The sequence below is a fragment of the Elaeis guineensis genome, chromosome 4 (assembly GCF_000442705.2).
Source record: "Elaeis guineensis isolate ETL-2024a chromosome 4, EG11, whole genome shotgun sequence".
NCBI lineage: Eukaryota > Viridiplantae > Streptophyta > Magnoliopsida > Arecales > Arecaceae > Elaeis > Elaeis guineensis.
In genome coordinates, this window is record NC_025996.2 from 22,343,379 (window position 1) to 22,364,884 (window position 21,506).

At 47.8% G+C, this 21,506-nt stretch overlaps 1 protein-coding gene across 1 annotated transcript; it reads left to right on the plus strand.

The window, feature by feature from the left end:
• Window positions 1-15,044: 15,044 nt before the first annotated feature.
• Window positions 15,045-18,708, plus strand: LOC105043390 (E3 ubiquitin-protein ligase ATL42). The gene is made up of 3 exons (XM_010920918.4): window positions 15,045-15,551; window positions 16,292-16,389; window positions 17,990-18,708. The coding sequence occupies exons 1-3, from the start codon at window positions 15,390-15,392 to the stop codon at window positions 18,342-18,344; spliced, it is 615 nt and encodes a 204-aa protein (XP_010919220.1). The 5' UTR covers window positions 15,045-15,389; the 3' UTR covers window positions 18,345-18,708.
• The last annotated feature ends 2,798 nt before the right edge of the window (window positions 18,709-21,506 follow it).

Below are 21,506 nucleotides of genomic sequence, written 5' to 3' on the forward strand. Positions count from 1 at the left end.
AATTCTAATAGAAATAGGTCGAAGATAATTTTTTACGTGAAAAAAAAAAAAAAAAAAGATGGAATCCCCAAATAAGTTGCATCATTCTTGAGAAAGATATATTTATAATCTTTATTATGCTTGCAAATTTGCAGACGCTTGTCTTTTTTTGTTTATTTTAAAATGCAAAAAAAAATATTTTTTATACATTCTTTTAAGCTTTTATTTTTTTATTGTTGATCAAAACTTGAAACCGAGATGTGCCATAACTTCTATAGTATATGTACCAATTAATTAGCATGGTATTATATTCCAAACTAAGCAAATAAGTATCAATTATGCTGGAAAATCAATTCATCATTGGATGCATGATACAAAAGAAGACCTCATTTCATCTCAAAGAATAGCTAGTGCATCCAAGGGTGAAAAAACCGAACTCCAGCTGAATGACATAAAAGAGAGAGAAACTCATTTTTATCACTGAGTTATCTAACCCTAACCTTGCCATCTTCAATACATCCAACTCAAATGTCATGCAACATGTGATGAATCGGACTTAAAAGAATTTGATTGAAATTTTAACTTCGGTCGTGAATGGTACAGCTTAACAAGGATTGCAAGAGCTTTATTATAAAAATACAGTAACCTAATTAAAATTTTTAAAATAAAAATTTCGATTGAACGAGAACATAACAATAAGCAGTTGTCAATTTGAATCTAATTTGGCTCAAAATCGGTTAATATTTTGAATACATGCCAGACCAAGTCGCAAACTGAATGTTGGTGGAGTCATGATAGGCTAATTCCAACCCAAGTTGCATTCAAGTGCAATAAAAATTAGAATAAATTATATAAATATTTTTTCAAATTTAGGTCAGTTATATTTACATCTTCTGTACTTTAAAAAATGCCAAACAGATTCTGAAGTTTTCGAAACATTCTAATATATTCCTACATCTATTTCGCTAATGAAATCTTGTCACATGACCATGATATTATTATTTTATAAAATGATAAAAATATCTTTATCTCTACCCTCCAATTGATCTCTTCCTTCTCCTCCATCAGCAATCCTTTTCTCCTTCATCCTTCATTCTCGTTCTTTTTCTCCTTTCTTTTCATCCATTTCACCTCCTCCACGGTGACTTCCTTAACCTCCGCTCATTCCTCCACCACCTCTCCTTCTCTTCCTTCTCCTCCTCCTTTCTTTCCGATTGATCTTCTTCTTCTTCTTTATTGTCGGTATTTCTCTGCTCTCTCTTTCTTCCTTCACCTTTCCTCTTGAGGTGGAGGGACTTGTTGCGGCCAATCCCTCGTCGCCGGGGACGAGCACCTGCAAAAGAAGTTCGCACTGACCGGAGGTGACTCTGACGGAGACCCTCCGACGGTCAAGTCAAAGAGGAGACTAGGCAACAGTAAAAAAGAATCAAAGAGCTCAACAAGAGAGAGAGAATACGCTCAAGGGTTTCGAAGGGACCTCCTCGAGCACTGTTGCCTTTCCCATTTTATAGTAGGGCACGGCATGGCGTCATCATTAATGGCGCAGACAATGGGAGAATTGTCAAATCGCCGAAGGCTGTCAGAGTCGCCATGGGATCTGTCAAATCACTAGGGTCAACCCACGCCCTAGATGGGATAATGCCCCACGATGGCTACGCCGCACGCCGCTGTCAGGACGGACAGTCTCCAGCAGTCGTATGGCGTTCGAAGGAGTCGACCGACTGTACGTCGGTGCCTGACCGAGGAATGTCGGGCGAACATCCAGGGATCCTCCGATGGTCAGTCGGACGCATTGCGATAGTCGGATATCGGGCCCTACAGTTCGGCCAGTCGAGAGTGGAGAGGGCCTGCCCGATTGACGTATACTCGGTCGGTCGGCGTCGGCAGTCGTCGGTCGGTAGAGTCGGGCGCTGGCCAAGTGGATCCGACGGTGAGTCGACGTGAGGGGGACCAGTCGGCATATCCCAATAGTTGCCCCCCTCCACTCCTGAGTCGGATGGTGTGCTGGCCGGCGTCTTTGCGCGGGGGACAGCGTCAGGCGAAAGGAGTGGATATCCATCGCAACGAATCCTGACTCTGACGATCGTACCGCCGGTCGGTGCGGTGTCAGGCATCTTACGAGTGCCAGACGACTCGTCGGTGTCAGACATCCCGTCCCATCGGTCTCGGACATCTCATCCCATCGATGTCAGACATCCCGTCCCGTCGGTCTCGGACGTCCCGTCCCATCGATGTCAGACGTCCCATCCCGTCGGGAATGGAAACCGTCATTCCCACCATCTCTTCGGGAACGTGAAACGCCACGGCCCTTCCGCCGCGTGGCAGGTGGCCATTGGGCCGGGTCCGCTCAAGCGGATGGAGATGACGTGGCCCGATCTGAGAGCAGGTGCGTTGAACCGTTGGGCCGAAGGAGGGCCCAGATGTCGCCACATGTCACGATCTGGGGGATCCTCGCTGGTTGTGCCTTCATCTCGACCGTCGGGGGGGCGCTATATATACAGGGTCGCTTGCATCCGGGTTTCCACTTTCCACACTTGCTGTTGAAACTCTGATTGAGCGATCCCTTGCCCCAGGTAACCGTCTTCGTTTTCTCCCTTTAGAAGTCTTTTTCCTCTAGGAGCCTTCACCGTTGTCTTTCTTTTTCCTTGCTTCCCCACGGTTCTCTTCCCCCTTCTTCTTATTTTCCGACTTTTGTTCTGGTTTATGGCTAGAACATCTTCAAGAGGAGGTCGGTCGGGGAACCCGACTGATGACCCTCGGTCGACCCCAGAGGTGGAGGTCTCTTCACTTTCGGGGCCGAACGTTGATCGGCTCCGGAAGCAATATTGCATCCCGGAGCAATTTCAGCTGTTCGCCCCTGGAGCCAACGGTCGGGTTAACAGCCCGCCTGAGGGCCAGGTGGCCTTCTACGTCGAGGACCTTCGGGTTGGTCTTTGCTTTCCGGTCCCGGAGTTCGTCCGAAACGTGTTGGACTATTACGGGCTATGTCCGGCGAAACTTGCGCCGAACTCGGTTCGGCTAATAGTCAGCTTTGCCCTGTTGTGTCGGCTTTTGCCGACCATCCCTCGGATTTCACTCTTCCGAGCTTTCTTTGTTCTCTGACCCCACCCTAAAGCCCGAGGGTGGTGGTACTTCAATTCTCGAAAGGGTCTCTCCTTTATCACCGGTCTTCCATCGTCGATCCATGGGTGGAAGAACCAGTTCTTCTTCGTCTCTTCTTCCATTTCTTGGGGGTTCCCTACCCGTTGGGGGGACCCTCGAACCCAACCGAACGAGAACAGTCGGGTGAAGGTCGGGGATCGGGAAGACTTCCACCGTCTGAAAGATATCTCGGTGCCGAAGCAGAGGGAGCTCATCACCGAGCAGGCCCTGTATGACGTCGGTCTCAGCCCGGTCCCTCGCTTAGGTTCGTTTTTCTTCTCCTTTCCACTTTCTTCTTTCCTTTCTTTTTTGGTGCTGATCATCTGTCACCGTTTGCAGATATGCCGCCGAGGGCGAAATTGACGACGGCCGACGTTCGGCAGTACGCTGTGCGGAAGAGGCCGGCGCAAGGGGCCGAACCATCGTGGCCTCCTAAGAGGCCTCAGGTAGCTTCGTCGAGCGAGCCGGCTGGGGCAGAGGCGGAGCCTGTCATTGCACTGTCGGTGCCGATGGTGCCCGTTGAAGTCTCATCCGAGGGACCATCGGCCGAGGGAGCAGCCTCGCCCGAGGGACGAGCGGCCGAGGAATCGATCGAGGGTGTGCCGGCTGCTCAGCCGGCAGGAGAGATTCGGGAAGAGGTTCGTGAGCCCGAACAACCTGCGTCGGCGGCTGCCGTGCCTTCCTGAGGGACCCAGTCAGGCTCAAGCATGCCCTCCTTCTCCGACATCAGGGCTTGGATATCCTCATGGGGGAAGGCCTCGATGGCATCCGACGACGATAGAAGGTCGGCCGGTGGTGGGGCGTCGACTGATTCCCCACTTCCCGACGGAGCGTCGGCCCTAGCCAACCACGACTTGGCTAGAAGGCTATGCCAGGTGCTTATCCTCCCGGCCGACGTTGAGGCCATGAAGAATCAGCATGTCTCCGACATGCTATCCTCGTTCTACCCAACTATGATCCGGATAAGTCTTCCTCCTTTTCGTTCTTCATTATCGTTTGTTGTAAGTTCGGTCTTCTGACGGTCGGCTTCATTTTTTGCAGCTGATTTATAACATATCCGAGCTAAAAGCCGGATATCAAAGATTCGGCGATATGCGCACGGCCTGAAAGGATAAGGCCATGGCTGTCGAGGTCGATAAGGTCATACTGGTCGACCAGTTGCAGCAGTCGGTCGATCGGGAGGCCCGGCTTGAGGGGGAGATCTCCCACCTTATCGAGGAGGTCTCCCGACTCACAGGCACCCTGGCTGCTTCGGGGATCAAGATGTAGTCGGTTCGGGATGACGCCAAGCGAAAGTCCCGCATCATTCGTCGGCTGCGTCACGAGAGGGACAGCTTCGCTAAGGAGCTCAAGGCCAAATGCGAGCAGCTCTGAGCAAGCCTCGGGAATCTCGCTAAGGCTGAAGAGAGTCTGTCCATCACTCAGGTCGATGCAGACATCGCAAGGGCGGAAGCGGAGTCGGCGAAGGAAGCTATGGGTCGAGCTGTAGAAGACTTCCGCGACTCCGAAGAGTACCGGGAGGAACTTCTGGAGAGCGGCTTCCTCTCATACTGAGTGGGGTACGAGGATGCTCGGGAGGTCGTCCGGAGCTTATATCTGGAGCTCGACCTTTGCAGCATCGTTCCGTCGGAGTCGGAGGCCCCAGCTGCGGAGGAGATGGCTGACCCATCGTCGGGAGGTCGCACCACCGTAGCGGAAGCCGAAGCGGAAGCGGACCAGGCCACCGAAGTCAAGCGGCTCTGACTCCCGAAGCCCGAGTTGATTCGCTGACCGCCCCCAATCTTCGCCCGATGGATGAAGCCGATTCTGAGGACTAGTCGGTCTTTTATTTTTACTTTTATCCAACATACTTGTAATCGGGCTTCGGCCTAATTTTGTAAACTTAGCCTGAATTTTAATGAAATCTAAGTCTTTTTGACTTTGACTCTCTCTCCCCTGTATGTTTCTTGAGATGTGTTTTGTGCGATTCATCGAAATACTTTTTGAACGCATAAGTCGTAAGCCCAATACACTAGTTAGGATATTCGGTAGGATCCCAGATAATGATCCGAGGTAGTCGGTAACGCGTGCCGCGGCAAAGGCAGAGCAAATTTTGACTTTGGATCAGCCTCCCGATTGTCGTGTAACCCGACGGTCGAGGGCTTAAGTCGAACGCCTGTCGCCCGGACGTGAGTCGGGCATTTTCGTCGAGTCGAAGGTCGACCGACCTCCGGGCATAACTCAATGGTCGGGTCATTCCATAGGATCCGATAGTCAGATGTCGTCCGATGTGCTCAGTCGAATGGCGTTCGATGCGTTTAGTCAGGGGAACGATGACAAGTCGAGTTCTCATTACCCTGACCTCGGTCGGATACATACGTCGCACCGCATACGATAAACGGTGGCAAGCCGAATATCCTTCGACCGGTTGTGACCTGGTCTGTAAGTTGCCGACGCGACATTGGTCGCATTGGCGCTTTGCCTTTCTTGACCGTGGCCGAGTCGACAAGTCAGCCGATCGTTTTGCCCGAGAGTTTTAACTGTAGAAGGAGTGTAACTCCCGTCGTCGTGGATGTATCGATCCTTTCAAGCGTCCGATGCATCGTTGGCGATCGGGCTGTTGGTCCCCAGTGAAACGTTAGGCTCAAGTCGGGACGTCGGGGCTCGTACTTCTGGCGAGCACCGACCCACAGTCGAAGAGTCAAGATTTCAAACTCCAAAGTTTTGAAACTGAATTTGTATTCCGAGTGAGGGGATACAAAGTTCATTGGTAGTACAACTTTAGATTGTCGGCATTTCAGATTCGGAGAATGGCGTCCCCTTCCAGAGTCTCTAATCGGTAAGCTCTCGGTCCGTAGGTATCCGCTACCTTGTAAGGTCCTTCCCAGTTTGGAGCTAACTTTTCTCGATCCAGAGGCTTCGAGATTTTTGCTTTCCTTAGGACTAGGTCCCCAGGCCTGAAAAGCTTCGTTTTGACCTTGGCGTTGTAGTACCGGGCTACACTCTGTCGGTAAGAAGCCATACGAAGTTGAGCCTCGCATCGAAGTTCGGGCAGGAGGTCCAGGTCGGCCCTCCGACACTCGGAGTTGTCTGGCTCCTGATACTGCTCGACTCTAGTCGATGGTAGCCCGATCTCGAGCGGTATCATCGCCTCTGTCCCATAGGCCAAGCTGAAAGGTGATTCTACGGTTGGGACATGGGGTGTCGTTTGATACGCCCATAGGATGGAGTTCAACTTCTCGACCCAGAGGCCTTTGGCTTCATTCAGTCAGATTTTAAGTCCATGCAAAATGGTCCGGTTGGTCACCTCGACTTCACCGTTGGACTGTGGGTGTCCGACCGAGGTCAGTCGATGCGTGATATGAAATCTCGCACAGAAGTCTCTGAAGTCTTGATTGTCGAATTGTCGTCCATTATCGGTGATGATGGTATGCGGCAATCCGAACCTGAAGATGATGGACTTTTGGACGAAGTCTTCCATCTTTCGCTCAGTGATTTGTGCCAGAGGCTCGGCTTCCACCCACTTAATGAAGTAGTCGATGGCGACGACTATAAACTTTCTTTGGCCAGATGCCGGAGGGAAGGAACCGAGTATGTCGATCCCCCACTAGGCGAAAGGCCATGGGGCGACAATAGGGGTAATTCGACTGGCTAGTTGGTGTTGTATGTTGGCGTACCTCTGGCATGGCTCGCACTTCCGAATCAACTCAGCCACATCCTTCCTCATGGTAGGTCAGTAGTAACCCTGCCGTAGGACTTTGTAGGCCAAGGATTTGCCCCCCAAGTGATTTTCGCAGATCCCTTTGTGTACTTCTCTGAGCGTGTAGTCCGCGTCAGTCGGTCCCAAGCATCTGAGCAAGGGGAGGGAGAACGACCTTTTGTAGAGTCAGCCATCCATCATCACGTATTGGGAGGCCGACCATCGGAGCTGTTTGGCCTCCGCAGGGTCTTCAGGGCTAGTTCCGTCGGTCAGGTACTGGACGATCGGATCCATCCAGCTTGGCTCGACCGCTAGTTGTAGCACCTCCTCGGCCCTGTCGATGCTTGGCTGCTCGAGATTCTCCACGAACGTCCGACCCAAGGCGTCGTAAGCTGAAGTCGCCAGCTTGGAGAGTGCATCGGTCCGAGCATTCTCCGACCTAGGGATGTGGGAGATCTCGAAATACTCGAGGCGTGCCACAAGATCTTTCACCTTCTGGAGATATTTTGCCATAATCGAGTCTCGCGCCTCGAATTCACCCTTGACCTGCCCCACAATCAGCTGGAAATCGGAGAAGACTCGGAGGCTGTCGATCCTGAGCTCCTTCGCCATCGTCAAGCCAGCAAGGAGCGCCTTATACTCGGCTTGATTGTTGGAGGCTTTGAAGTCGAATCGGAGGGCATACTCAGTGACTACCCCCTTCGAGTTGGTGAGTAGGAACCCAGCCCCGCTCCCTCGAGCATTGGAAGCTCCATCGATGTGCAGCACCCAGGTAGACCCGGGGTTGGGCTCAGAGATCGCAGCTCCTCTGGGGCTCGCGCCCTCCGACCCTTGGTCGATTGTCGAAGACTCTGCAATAAAGTCAGCCAGGACCTGAGCCTTCAAGGTCGGTCGCGGTCGGTACTGTATATCGAACTCGCTGAGCCTCATTGTCCATTTCGCCAGTCGCCCCAATGTGTCGGGCCGGCGCAATATCGCCCTTAGGGGCTGGTCGGTGAGGACTGCGATGGCGTGCGCTTGAAAATACGGACGGAGTCGTTGTGCAGATACGATCAGGGCGAATATCATCTTCTCCGTCTTTGAGTACCGAGCTTCGGCACCATGGAGCACTTTACTGGTGTAGTATATAGGTTGGTGGATTCGACTCTCGTTCTCTCGGACGAGCACCGAGCTAACTGTCTCAGGGGACGTGGCTAAATAGAGATACAGCATCTCTCCAACTTCCAGCTTCACAAGCAGTGGCGGGGAGGTCAGGTACCTTTTTAGGTCCTCGAAGGCCCACCGGCACTCATCCGACCAAGAGAAGTCCTTCACCTGTCTCAGGGTTTTGAAGAACGGGAGGCATCTTTCAGCCGACCGAGAGATGAATTGGCTGAGTGTGATGATCCTTCCGTTGAGTTGCTGCACCTCCCTTTTGTTGTCAAGATGTCGCATATCGACGATTGCTTTGATCTTCTCGAGATTGGCCTCGATTCCTCGCTGCGAAATGAGGAACCCGAGAAACTTCTCCGAAGTTACTCCGAAGGCACATTTAGTTAGATTTAGCTTCATTCGATGTCATCGTAGAGTGTGGAAGATTTCCTCGAGATCCTGCACGTGACCTGGAGTTTACGCACTCTTTACCAGCATGTCGTCCACGTACACCTCCATGTTGCGTCCGATTTGGTCTTTGAAGACCTTATTGACAAGTCGTTGGTAGGTAGCCCCAGCGTTCTTCAGACCGAAGGGCATTACTCTGTAGCAGTAAAGGTCCTTGGCGGTCACGAAAGCCATGTGCTCTTCATCCTCCGATGCCATCCGGATCTGATTGTACCCGATAAAGGCGTCCATGAAGCTGAGCAGTCGGTAGCCGAATGTCGCATCCACCAACTGATTAATTTTCAAGAGTGGAAAGCTGTCCTTCGGGCAGGTTCGATTCAAGTCGGTGTAGTCGATGCAGATCCTCCACTTCCCGTTGGCTTTCTTCACCATGACCACATTGGCGAGCCAATCGGGATACGTGGTCTCTCTGATGAAGTCCGCCTCAAGTAGCTTGTCCACTTCTTCGTCGATGGCCTTCTGCCTTTCAGGAGTAAAAGACCGCTTCTTCTGGCTCACCGACCTCACTGCTGGGTTGATATTGAGTCGGTGAGTCATCGTCTCCGGGGGGATGCCCTATATATCTGCTGCCGACCAAACGAATACGTCGACATTGGCCTTCAGCAACTCCACTAGCTGCCGTCGCTCGGGGTTGGATAATTGAGACCCGACCCAGACCACTCGTTCGGGGTTCCCCGTTATTGGGATGGGAACAAGCTGTTCAGCCGGTTCCCCCGTTCTTCCACTTCCCGTTGGTCCAACTTGTCGACCGTCAGGGAGATCTTCGATTCCTCGCTTTGAGCAGAGATCTGGAAGCATCACCGAGCGAGCTGTTGATGCCCGCGCATCTCTCTGACCCCATTTTTGGTCGGAAATCGAACCAACAGATGATACGTCGAGACTATCACCCTGAGGGCGTTTAGTCCGGGCTTTCCAAGTATGGTGTTGTAGGCCGAGGGCACTTGGATGACCGCAATGGTCAAGTGGACTGTGCTTTGGCGCGGTCCGGTTCTAGCTGTCACGGGCAAAGTAATTTCCCCTTCCACCGTGACAGCATCCCCAGCGAAACCTATCAGGGGTGTAGAGACTCTCCCGAGCCGGTCAACCGACAGTCGCATCCGGGAGAAGGTCGAATAAAATAAAATATTCATCAAACTTCCATTATCTACAAAAATCTTTCTTACATCATAATTTGCTATTGTTGCCGAGACAACAACAGCGTCATCATAAGGAGTTTGGACACCCCAAACATCTTCATCTGTAAAAGTAATTACATTATCTTCGCGCAGCTTCTTCATCGGCTCCCCTCCAGCAGTCGTCCCCGGGCCCAGTCGTTTGGAGATCATGTTGATGACCCCGGTCATAGGCTGGTTAGTCGTTGCTTCTTCAGTCAGCTGGAGTCGTCGTTCGGTGACGGGCCGAGTTGGCGGGTTCCTCCGAAACTTGCCGAGATACCCTCGACGTATGAGGGTCTCGATCTCATCCTTGAGTTGGATGCACTGCTCGGTGTTGTGGCCATGGCCCCGATGAAATCGACAGTACTTTCGTCGGTCGAGGCCCTTTGCCTTGAGAGGTGGAGGTCGTCGTAGATATTCCTCCCTTCGATCTCCATCAAAATCTACGCACGGAGAGCAGAGAGAGGAGCATAGGAGTCATACTTGGGACGCATCGACCTCGAACTTCGCCATCGAGGTGACCTCTGGTTCCGTCGCTGGGGTGAGATCTGTTTACCGATCGGGGGCCTGCTAGGCTCGGTAGGGTCCCGACCCTTCCTTCATTTCTCCTTCAGGCCCTTGGCCTCAAACAGGTGCCGATCGGAAGCTCCTTCCTCCGCGCGCATGTACTTGTACGCGCGCTCCAGCAGTTCGGCATACGTTCGGGGGAGGGTCTTGTCCAAGGAGTAGGTGAATCGGGATCCCCTCAGCCCCCTCTTCATGGCTGAGATGGCCATGTCTTCATTCAGATCCCAGACCTCGAGTGTGGCCGCATTGAATCGCGTCACGAAGTGTCGGAGCGTCTCGTTTTCTCCCTGTTTGAGAGAAAAAAAGGTTATCCGAAGTTCGTGGTGACTTTCGGCTGGTGCTGAAGTGGGCCATAAAAGAATGCTCAAGCTGTCCAAAGGAGTGAACGCTTCTTGGGCGAAGGTCGGAGTACCAGGCCCTGGCAGCTTTGCGGAGTGTGGCGGAGAAGCCGATGCAAAGGAGGGCATCAGTCGCCCCTTGGATCATCATGAGAGCCTTGTAGCACTCCAGGTGGTCAATTGGGTCGGTGGAGCCGTCGTAAGGCTCCACGCGGGGCATCTTGAACCGACTAGGAATCGGCTCGTCGAGAATGAGTCGGAGAGAGGTTGGGCGGTCTGGAAGTCAATGTCGTTCGAGGACTTCTGTCCATCCACCTGCAGCTGGGCGAGCCGACAGTCGATTTCTTCGAACCTGCGTTCATAGTCGTCGGTCCGTCGGTGCTGAGAGACCCCAGGGGTGGAGTCTCCCGACGACTCTGAGAGGGAGGCGGATGGCGTTCGCGGCCGCTTCTCCTTCCTTGCCCGTTCCAGCTGGGAAGGAGTCGGTCGTCGAGACCGATGGGTGTCAAGCCGCGGCCGCTTCTCCTCCTCTTGGTGGGAGTGCTGTAACAGCTGCTTCCGAGGAGGAGATGGAGACCGACGCGGGCGCCGACGGCTGCTCCTGGGGGGCATCGGGTGTGTCGCCGGTTGCTCCACCGGCGAGTGCGGCAACCGGGTTGGTTGCTGTTGAAGGCTCTTAACCGCATCCGTCAGCACTGTCATCTGCCGCACAATCGCCGCGATCTGCGCCTCCGTGGTCACCACAGGACGCGGAGAGCTAGGTTCCGCCATGGAGGGTGGAGGAGAGGCCTCTTCCCGACGGAAAGAGTGCCTCGTCGATCCGGTGACCCTCGACCGCTGAGCTCTGGTTCTTGTCATCTCGAAAGGATGTCTCGAGTTCTGTGGGGGTCGCAATCCCTGTTCCTACCCCCCTACTTGACGCGCTAAACCTGTTGCGGCCAATCCCCTCGTCGCCTGATCGCGGGGACGAGCGCCTGCAAAAGAAGTCCGCATTGACCGGAGGTGACTCCGGCGGGGACCCTCCGACGGTCAAGTCAGAGAGGAGACTAGGCAACAGTAAAAAAGAATCAAAGAGCTCAACGAGAGAGAGAATACGCTCAAGGGTTTCGAAGGGACCTCCTCGAGCACTGTTGCCTTTCCCGTTTTATAGTAGGGCGCGATATGGCGTCGTCATTAATGGCGCAGACAATGGGAGAATTGTCAAATTGCCGAAGGCTGTCAGAGTCGCCGTGGGGTCTGTCAAATCACTAGGGTCAACCCACGCCCTAGATGGGATAATGTCCCACGATGGCTACGCCGCATGCCGCTGTCAGGACGGACAGTCTCCAGCAGTCGTACGGCATTCGAAGGAGTCGACCGACTGTACGTCGGTGCGTGGCCGAGGAATGTCGGGCAAACACCTAGGGACCCTCCGGTGGTCAGTCAGACGCGTTGCGAGAGTCGGATATCGGGCCCTACAGTTCAGCCAGTCGAGAGTAGAGAGGGCCTGTCCGACCGACGTATACTCGGTTGGTCGGCGTCGGTAGTCATCGGTCGGCAGAGTCGGATGCTGGTCAGGTGGATCTGATGGTGAGTCAGTGTGAGGGGGACCGATCGGCATATCCCAACAGGACTGTCATCAAGGGATGTCAGATTTGTGCTCGCCGGAAAAACAATGGAAGTGCGTAACCATGGGCCTGATGGCCGTGCTTTTCACCTTCTTGTGGTCATTGCTGTGTGTGCGTTGCTCTGACTCCCGATGGTCTTGAAACATGCCCATATTCCCATGCCCCACTATCTACCTTGTTTTTTTTTTTATCATTTCTTTTCTAATCTAAATTCTCATATTGCACTTATTTCCATGTATGCGCAGCAATATATTCATACCCTCGAAGCTTCACTCCAAGAAGAAATGTCCCGTCATGCTCCTCCATCGCATTCACGAGGAAGGACTGAGGCAGATCCATACGATTCAGCGGAGGAAAGGCGGTCGGACTTCTATTGTGAGCGGACAAGCCCTTCAGCAAGTCCACATTGGCTTATATCCCACAGCTCCTCCACTTGCTGTTGCTCTGCCACCCTCTATCATCCCTAATGGTGTAGGAATTCATGGCAACGGGCATATGAATGGTGCAGTGGGTCCCTGGTTCAACCCCACTTAAAAACAGAAGCAAAAGTTTCTGTAATTTTATGTAAGCAACGCTGTCTTCTGGCTGGCCTTGTTTTACCAGCTGCCAGGTAATTCATATGATTAGCTTTTCTGCTCTCGTCTTTCCAGGTCGCTTCATCATTTGATCTGGTAGATCCATCGGATCTTTACCCTGTATGAGGAAGTGTTGTCATATAAATAAGTGAAGAAAAATACAAAATCCTGAGAGAATAGATTTGTAATGATTAAACATGAAAGTGAATGCTTCATCTGATGTAATCTATACATGGGCCGGGATGCAATCTTTGCAGTAGTTTGAGGAGGTTAATTTATCTGTCCAATGTTCTGGAATAGGTAGAATCCAGGCTGATTATGAGTGAGGAAGGGGCCTGAATCCAGGTCTCTTCTACAAGCATAAGAGACTCTACCAAGTCAGACCAGCCGGTTGGCATCCTTTGCTCTGTTCATGAGGTTATTGACTTAGAGTCGTTGATGAACAGGGCCATTGAGATATACTTTGATGCAATCCGGTTGAGGGGACTGCCAAGAGATGAGTTGTGCTGAAGAGGGATCCATGCAAAGCAGGGGTCAAAGAGGAGACCCAGTGGACAGATTCAGTGGTCATAACCTTCACTCAAGACTCTTCCAAGTATTCATTGGCAAGGGCGATTGCAATAGCCAGAAGATGTTAGGGGACCTAGTTTTTTCCCTGGAACGCTTCATGTTTCCTCCTTTGACCTTCCGAAGGATATAAATCAAATATGAATGGGCAATTGACGTATGTTGAGAATCCAGTGGTCAAGCCAACCGCTCAACTTGATGTCAACTGCCAAGAACTGGAGCTAGGAGATGGTGGGCATGCTCATCACATCCCAAAAACCATGAACTTAGAACATTATGAATGGTCAATCGATTCATTGGGTTCATGACAACGAGGACAGCATGCTTCAGACAAACCCTTTTGGGGCAAGAAATAGTACTTCAGGTAGCCGACACAGTCTTCCATGGAACACATCTCACTCTGTAATGCATTATAACTTTCCACACCAGCTAAACTCAAGGGGGATCTATCTCAGTTCGAACAATCATAAATCTGTAATTCTCTCGCACTTTCCTAGTGCTCCTATAGGTCTCCCCCAAAACACAGAATACCCTCTCCATGATGACTAGTTTTTGGGGTTTGAAGAAGCTCTCTGCAATTATAGGAGGAAAACAGTAATTAACAAGTTCCTCATTCCAAACCCCATTCTTTGGGACGCGAGCAAATGCTTTCAAGAATCTTGGCATCTTTCCATAGTTGAAGCCAATGCCAATTTTTCCTCTGTAATGCTTTTGTTTTCAAGAATCTTGACATCTTCCTCTACTGGATCATTCCCAAGTTTGCTGTCATTTTCTCCATCAATCTCATACAGCGTAGAGCTCTTCACTATAGTAATGGATTCGATCAATTCCAACGAAACTAGCCTCTCCTCATCCGTTATATTCTCCATGCGACGAGCAGGACCTCCAAACAAGCATCTTCAGGCAAAAAACATGTCTTGGAAAACCGAATTAGAAACTCACCTTCTTGTTCTTGCTTTATCTTTGGTTCTAAAATGAGAGCACCCGTATCATCTTCCTTCTTCTCCCTCTCATCAGTTGTATAGCCGCCATCCCACAACACTATCTTCATCCCTTCCACATTTTCTTGATAAAAAAAAAAGTAGCTTTATCTCTTTCTTGATCAAAGATCGCATCTTTATCGATTGTTTCGTGAGTCTCAGCTGCCTTTCCCACCAAATTTTTTTTCCTTACGTGATTGGATCGTTTGAAATTTATCAGAGAGAGAACGACAGGAGGACGAAAATCAATTATAAAATTTTTAGAATTTGGAAAGACGTACCCATTTCAAACAGCTTCCATGATAGAGGGGTATTTTTGTCTACTACAACGGCAAATAGATGCCATCAGTAGTTAATTGGTCGTCGGAGCTTCGTCGAAATGTTTTGAAAGCTTTAAGAATCTATTTGGTATTTTTAAAATATAAAAAATATAAGTGTAATTAATTTAAATTTTGAGGCGTTGTTTGTGTAATTTATTCAGTTAAGAAGAAGACAATTAGAAATCGTGCACGACAATGAAAATTATCCACATCCATGCTTATAAATATCATGCAAAAAAAAAATGGAAGTAGGGCTCAAAATGGAAGAGCGTATCTTCTACAGGGCGCATACCATGTGGCGGTGTACCATACGCCTATCTATGGGTTGCAATCATCAGGTACTCAGCCCATAGAAACGAGCTCCTGTAACTGGCGTTGTGCACGGACACGTGGTGCGGGATGTCTTTGACGTTCTTTCCCCTCTTTGACATCCGTCCTGTTGCTGCTTAGCCACCGAATCTCCCTTCCTTGCTTTAAATAGACACGGATACTCTGATTAAAGAAGCCGGCATGTGTAATAGGCCAAGGCTGCTCTCCAGGGAAGGAGAAAGAAAGAGGGAGAGAGCGAAAGAAAGCCACCGCCCGGTCCGCAGCCGCGCGGGGCCCGCCCTCACAGCGACCCTTGGGGCGTCCGATTCCAAGGGCAATCCCACAAGTCGCCCAGCGTTTCCACTCTCTCTATCTTATCATACCATTCCTTGCCGTCGGCCAAAGCTATTCCCAATTCCCGGATGGGTATAATCCGTCCGATCTCCGGCTCCCGACCCCTCCACCCCCAATCCATCATTCGTGGTGGTCGCGGCGGCGGAGGTGGAGGAGTTTGATAGGGAGGGAGGGAGGAAGAGGAAGAGAGGGATAGGCTCGCCGGCGGCGGCGAGGAGAGATGCTGGGGTCGGGATTGAACCTCGTCACGACGGTGATAGGATTCGGGATGAGCGCCACCTTCATCGTGTTCGTCTGCGCCCGCCTGATCTGCGGCCGGGCCCGCTCCGTCGACTCCCGGGATGTCGCCTTCGACCTCGACCTCCATTCAGATCTTGAAGCGGTGAGTACTTTAAGCAGTTTTTCTTCTTCTTCTTTTTTTTTTTTTTTCCTCCTTCCTTATTTGGAATCTGGTTTTTTGACCGGGTAAAGAGCTTGCAGTGTGATTTATGAACCTCCGATTTTTTAGTGTTAAAAGGTGGTTTTTGGTTTTAGATTTAGGCGAATCGTTGTTAACTTGTTATATAATTTATATGGATTAGGAAATTTTTTTCTTGGAAAAAAGGAAAAATAAAAGAAAAAATTGTTTTGTTGGACCTGGAAATTTTGATGTTTGCTTCTTCTCTTTGCTCATCTCATTATCTTGATGAAGTAGTGAACGCATTTTTTTGGTCAAGGAGACAGGATTCATACGAATATTGTTTCGTTGCATATACCAAGAACTTGTATCCAATTAACAAAACAAGAAGTTGCTTCTAGATAGTTGGAAATAAATTGCTTGAATTAACCAAGACGTAGAAGTTAGTATTGCCTTTCAAGATACGAAAAAGGGACAGAAAGGGAAAGCATCGACACTCCACTTGAAGTTTGTGATTATTGCCCCTTTACATACGGATTGCTGTTATAATAATAACATTTGTAATGTGAAAGGAATTGCAATTTGTACTTTATACTCGGATGTCTGTTTAATTTCAAAATTATCAGCATATACCTAACCGGAAAAATTCATATATTTGCAAAGAGATAATTTATTATATTTTTATTGTTTTTTGAGAAACAATATGTGTTTTATTGTTGAAACAGTCGGAGCATGCAATTAGTGGTTTGGAGCCTGTAGTCGTTGCTGCAATTCCGACAATGAAGTTCAAACGTGAGGCTTTCCAATCAAGAGAAGATGCCCAGTAAGTGTCTCTCTGAATTTGGATTTTCTTCTTGAGATATCTTGCTTCTTTTCTCAGACTGCCTTGAGATCTTACCGAATTTAATTCAACAGTCCAAGAGAAGATGCCAAGTAAGTGTCTTTCTAAATGGGGAAATCCTTCCTTGCAATCATTGGTTCTGTTCTTAGACTGTCATAAGATCTTAAGTCTTAACCAGTAAAGTTAAACTTAATTGCAGGGTTCTACTTAATGGCTTGGTCATCAGTGGTTATGGCCTTAGTTTTCTCTCGGTTTATATATCCAAGCCGTGTTGCTTTGAAGCCAAATAACATGGAACACAAACGGTCCCTTAACCATTACAAAGAGTTAAACTGTAAGATAGAACAGGCTAGCTTGGGAGATCAAGCTTGCTGGGTGTAATGAGCAGCTCTACTGAGGACATCTTTGTGCAACCTTTTTAGTAATAGATTCTCAAAAGATGAAACATATATGCATTTTTATTTGATTAGACTTGCATTGGGAATAAGACAACCAAAATATAAAACACCTTTGATGTATTTCAGTATCCAATTATAACATTTAGGACAAAATTTTACAAATCTGAATTTAATACCTTTTTCTTTGGATCAAGAAAGCATCTTCCCTTGATGAGAAAATATTGCTTCCCTTTCTCTCATCACATTGTGATTATCATTCTAATCACCTTGTCCTTGCTGTCTTATTCCCTTATACTCTGCTTTAATAATGAGTTCATTAACACCCTGCCCACTCCCAACCACCCTTAACTACCCTTTAATCTGAAGCTACCATGTCCATTATTATGAGTCTGGATTAGAACTTCCCAGGATCCTGTTACCATGCTTCTTCTGGTTTCTCTCAACCCTCATCTGATATGTTTAGCCTGTGGGGTTCAGAATGTAACTTAGAGGAGATATGCAGAGACCCTTCTTGAGGATTGTATAAACCTTGATTTTAGGATATCTGCTCGGAGTCCATGTTTTTGGGAAAAGAATTCACAGTTATGACACATGCCATGTTGGTAAATGCTGAGGAGGATTTAGAGCAGACTCCAGATAGATGGTAAGGCTTCTTGTTTAGTTATTTGGTTAGAATTTCTCTCTCAATAACACAAATTTGGGAGAGCATCTAGTTCAGTAAAGGCATATTTTAGTTTCCCCATATAGCTGATGCTTCTGCATATTTCCTTCATAATTGTGGGTCTGTAGTGATTTAGGCACCACAAAAAGTCTTCCTTGAAGAGATTTTTTGTTTTCTGCTGAAGTTAAAGCCACTAGACAAACAATGTAGTAGGGTAAGAATTACTGAACCCCCTGGAGGCATGACTACATAACATCGTGCTGGACACATAATCACATTTGCTGACATAGTATATTGAATGCTCTACCATCAATGGTGTATAGAAAGGAGCTTTCTTCATGTGAATGCTAACACATTTTTGAGAATCAATAACAGAAAACTGGACTGCTCATTATACCTGAACAAAACTTGAGCAATTATTTGCTTCTATGTTATTCGATTGTCCATGTGAAATAAGGAAAGGAATGCTTGTGCCTTGTCATCTTAGATATTTAACAAAGTTATGGTCATTTTGCTGCTACAGGTGTTCAATATGTTTAGGAGAGTATGAAGAGAAAGAGGTGCTGCGTATTATGCCATCATGTCTTCACAGCTTTCATCTTGCCTGCATTGATGTGTGGCTGCAAAAACAAGCAACTTGTCCAATTTGTCGATTGCCGCTTAGTGATGCCTTTGATGCGAAATATGCTGCATCTCCCTTATTTGGAGCCCATCATATGGTGGGCAACACCGAGGGCTCTAGTGACCAATCGAACCAATGGTTACTTCCTGGCCATCAGCGTTCGGAAGGCAGTGAGAATAACCAAGAAATCCATGAATCTGTTTCTGTTGTCATTGGAGTTTCCCATGGAGAAAACCGAGAAGCTAGGACAGTGTGAAAAAGGCCATCATGGACTAAGTTAGTGAAGCTTAGTGTGTCCAAGATTTGAGACTGGTTTCTATCTGAAGGGACAGCAAAAATATGATCTTCGTGGCCAACGATAGTCATGGAAGTTTATTGGCTTGGAATCTTGTGAACTGATAGATTTTGTAAAGGATATACTTCAAAGCTGATCTTAAATCCTCTGCAACACATAAAAACACTTTAGACAGAGTATCTCTTCAATCAATGAGTGTAGACATTTTTTAATGCAATGGAGGATTTAAAAGGTGCATTCTGGCATCTGGGCAAATCTGTGAAGTTTGTAACTTTGGATTATGTACAATACTTTGAGATTGTTTACCTGTTCATCGATTGCCATATTTGATGCCTTCTTAAATATCATGATTGCTGCGGAGCATACGATCCTGACGACCAGACTCCACCTATTACTACAGAGATGAAATCATGATGATTCATGATGAAGAGAATCAAACTTCATACATTCGTTTCAAATTTTGCAGCCCAAAGTGAACCTGGCCTAGCCTTTTATCGCTTGAAAACTCCCCAGTTCTCCTCAGACGTCAGCTGAACATATTGTTGCTTTTGGAGGTTCCAAGATTTTGAGCGCTTGGCTCCTTCTCAGCAATAGGTGCCCCACTAAACCACGTTCAAGGCGTTGATCATTCGTGACTTCTAAAATTATATTGCATCTTATCAATGCTCTGGGCCTTTTTTTTTTTTTTTGGGCAGTACAATGCTCTAGGTTTTACATACTCGTCACCATCTCTACAACCAAAAAGCTTCAGTTATTATCACAAAAAAAAAAACCTTCAGTTTTTTATGTGGATTCCCTGCTAGCCATGGATTCCTTTTTACCCTTTTGTTTCCTGCTTTTGTTCCTCTTTCCTCAATCATACCGAGCAAAAATCAAAAGCAACCTAAAAGCTCATACTTCTAATCTTGGTGCATCAGGAACTCTTTTTACTTGGAGTATCATGAGTTCATTTCAAGTTGCTGGTAGCTCACACATTCTTTTCTATTGGGACAAATCAACTGACCTCGATTCGACTATAGATCGGTTTCATAAACATAATATGCTGACTCACAATCAGTTGACCGACAGTCGGTTATTCTCAGCCATCAACAGACAATCACGACAACTCAGTTAATATTCGATCAATGATCATTAGTATATCAGAATTACTGACCGATGCTCATTCGGATCTTCACGACTACCGATATATAATCGGCTTATTTTCCTACGATATATGATGCCGAATGTGTGAACCTACATATCTAATCGTTATAAACGGTTATCAACTATATGTCACGATCATTAGTGGATATAAACAGTCCATTAATTCCATGATTATGATCCGATAATTTAGTGCCATAAGATGCGGAATCACTTACTTGACAGTTACATCTGAATCATCTATAAAATGGAGGTAAATGAATAGCATTGGTAAGATCATTCTGGACTGAGATTCTGTTATTTCAAATATTCTTCATCTGCTGTTCACCATTTCTCACTGATTTAAGCATCGGAGGGTCTCCGTCGGACATAGTTTCGGTTAATATGGATTTTATTTTGCAGGTGTTCTTCATTGACGACAGAAGCAACAGGGAATTAGCCACAATATTTTCTTTGGAATTTAAAAATTTTAGAGCTCGTTGCATGGGAAGGTGCATTTTGCTTTGCCAGACATTTCCTCTTCTAATATATATTATGTCCTTCCGCCTTTATTTCCTTTATTTCCTTTATTTTCTTCAAACAACTATGAAGGAAAGGCCAGGAAGTCAAGAAAGGAAGCTTATGGATAACTTTTTCACCTACTTCATGAATTGGCATGGTTTTTTTGAATTCTATAATACCACCTAGACAAAATCAGTGGCCCCATGGTAACTGTGTAAGCGTGGATGGTGAGGTCAGATGTGGATAAGAGTTGAAATGGTCCTCTTTCAGTGTCCAAATAATTGCATCCACCAACCCAGAAATGAAAATTTTTCTTGAATCAAAATTATTAAATTATAATCTACTGGAGATAGCTTGTAAGTTCAGCTGCTGCAAACTTACAAGCAAGTCGGTGATGCAAACAATATAACCAAAAGGGACCGCTGTATTAGGATAATGTGAATCAGGCCCTCAAACCTCGATGCCTCATTCTTAGCGGACGATATGATCCCAAATGGTGTCCAAGTCACTCAAGAAGTATATTATATAACATCATATCAGCCTCCAGATTTCCGAACCACACTGTGCTTATGTCACCGATTTGGAAGCGGACCAGTAATGATCCGTATCATCATCGGCAACGAGATTTGTTGCAAATGGACAGACACAGCTGATGTTCTATGTGTAGGATGGTTAGCCAAACCCGAGATCATGGTAGTCCACGAGTCCCCCTTATCCATCTCATTAAAAACTTCCATGCCGACTCCAAATCCCAACACTTAATACATATCGATATCGCGTTGATCCACTTAAAGTTGTTTGTCGAGAAACCAAGTTCACTCGAGTATGAATGAAGCGATCCCATCCTCTTTCCAAATCACCCGGGAACAAGCCGAGACCAAACGTATCATGGTCACACCGTCCGGCCTGCCATTATTTGCTTTCTTCACCTCAAACCAATCAAATGATGAGCATGAATCCTCTATGGTGTATGGGCCATATTATAGAATACTGAACAGTTCTTGATAGATGCCATCAAGAGATGGTCGACCATCAAACAAGCCTGTCCACGAGCATATATCGTGTATGGTGCATGTTTTTTGATGATTGTCCATCTTATGATGATGACCATCAAAAACTGCACAACACTCAATGTTGCGGCAGAGAAGCTGGTTGGTCAAATGCTTGCTGGCAAAGACCCCATGAGCATAACCACTTCTCATGACATTTCACGAGACGATATCATTAAAGGGGTTTCAATCAAACAGTTTATGTGCATCCTCAAAACAGCCGACAATTTCCAAACGTCTGAATCAAATAATTGAGCACAAATACACCAGACTCCAGACCAACTTGAACGCAAGCCGAGCTCGGGGGCTTGCAAGCCAGTGAAGGCTGCGAGTCCAGAGGGGTAATGGTGGTGATAGGGGCCATGATGTGGAAGAAGGACAGGACAGCGGATGGGTTGGGCCGTCGAATCACGGTGTTAGAACTGAAGAGATC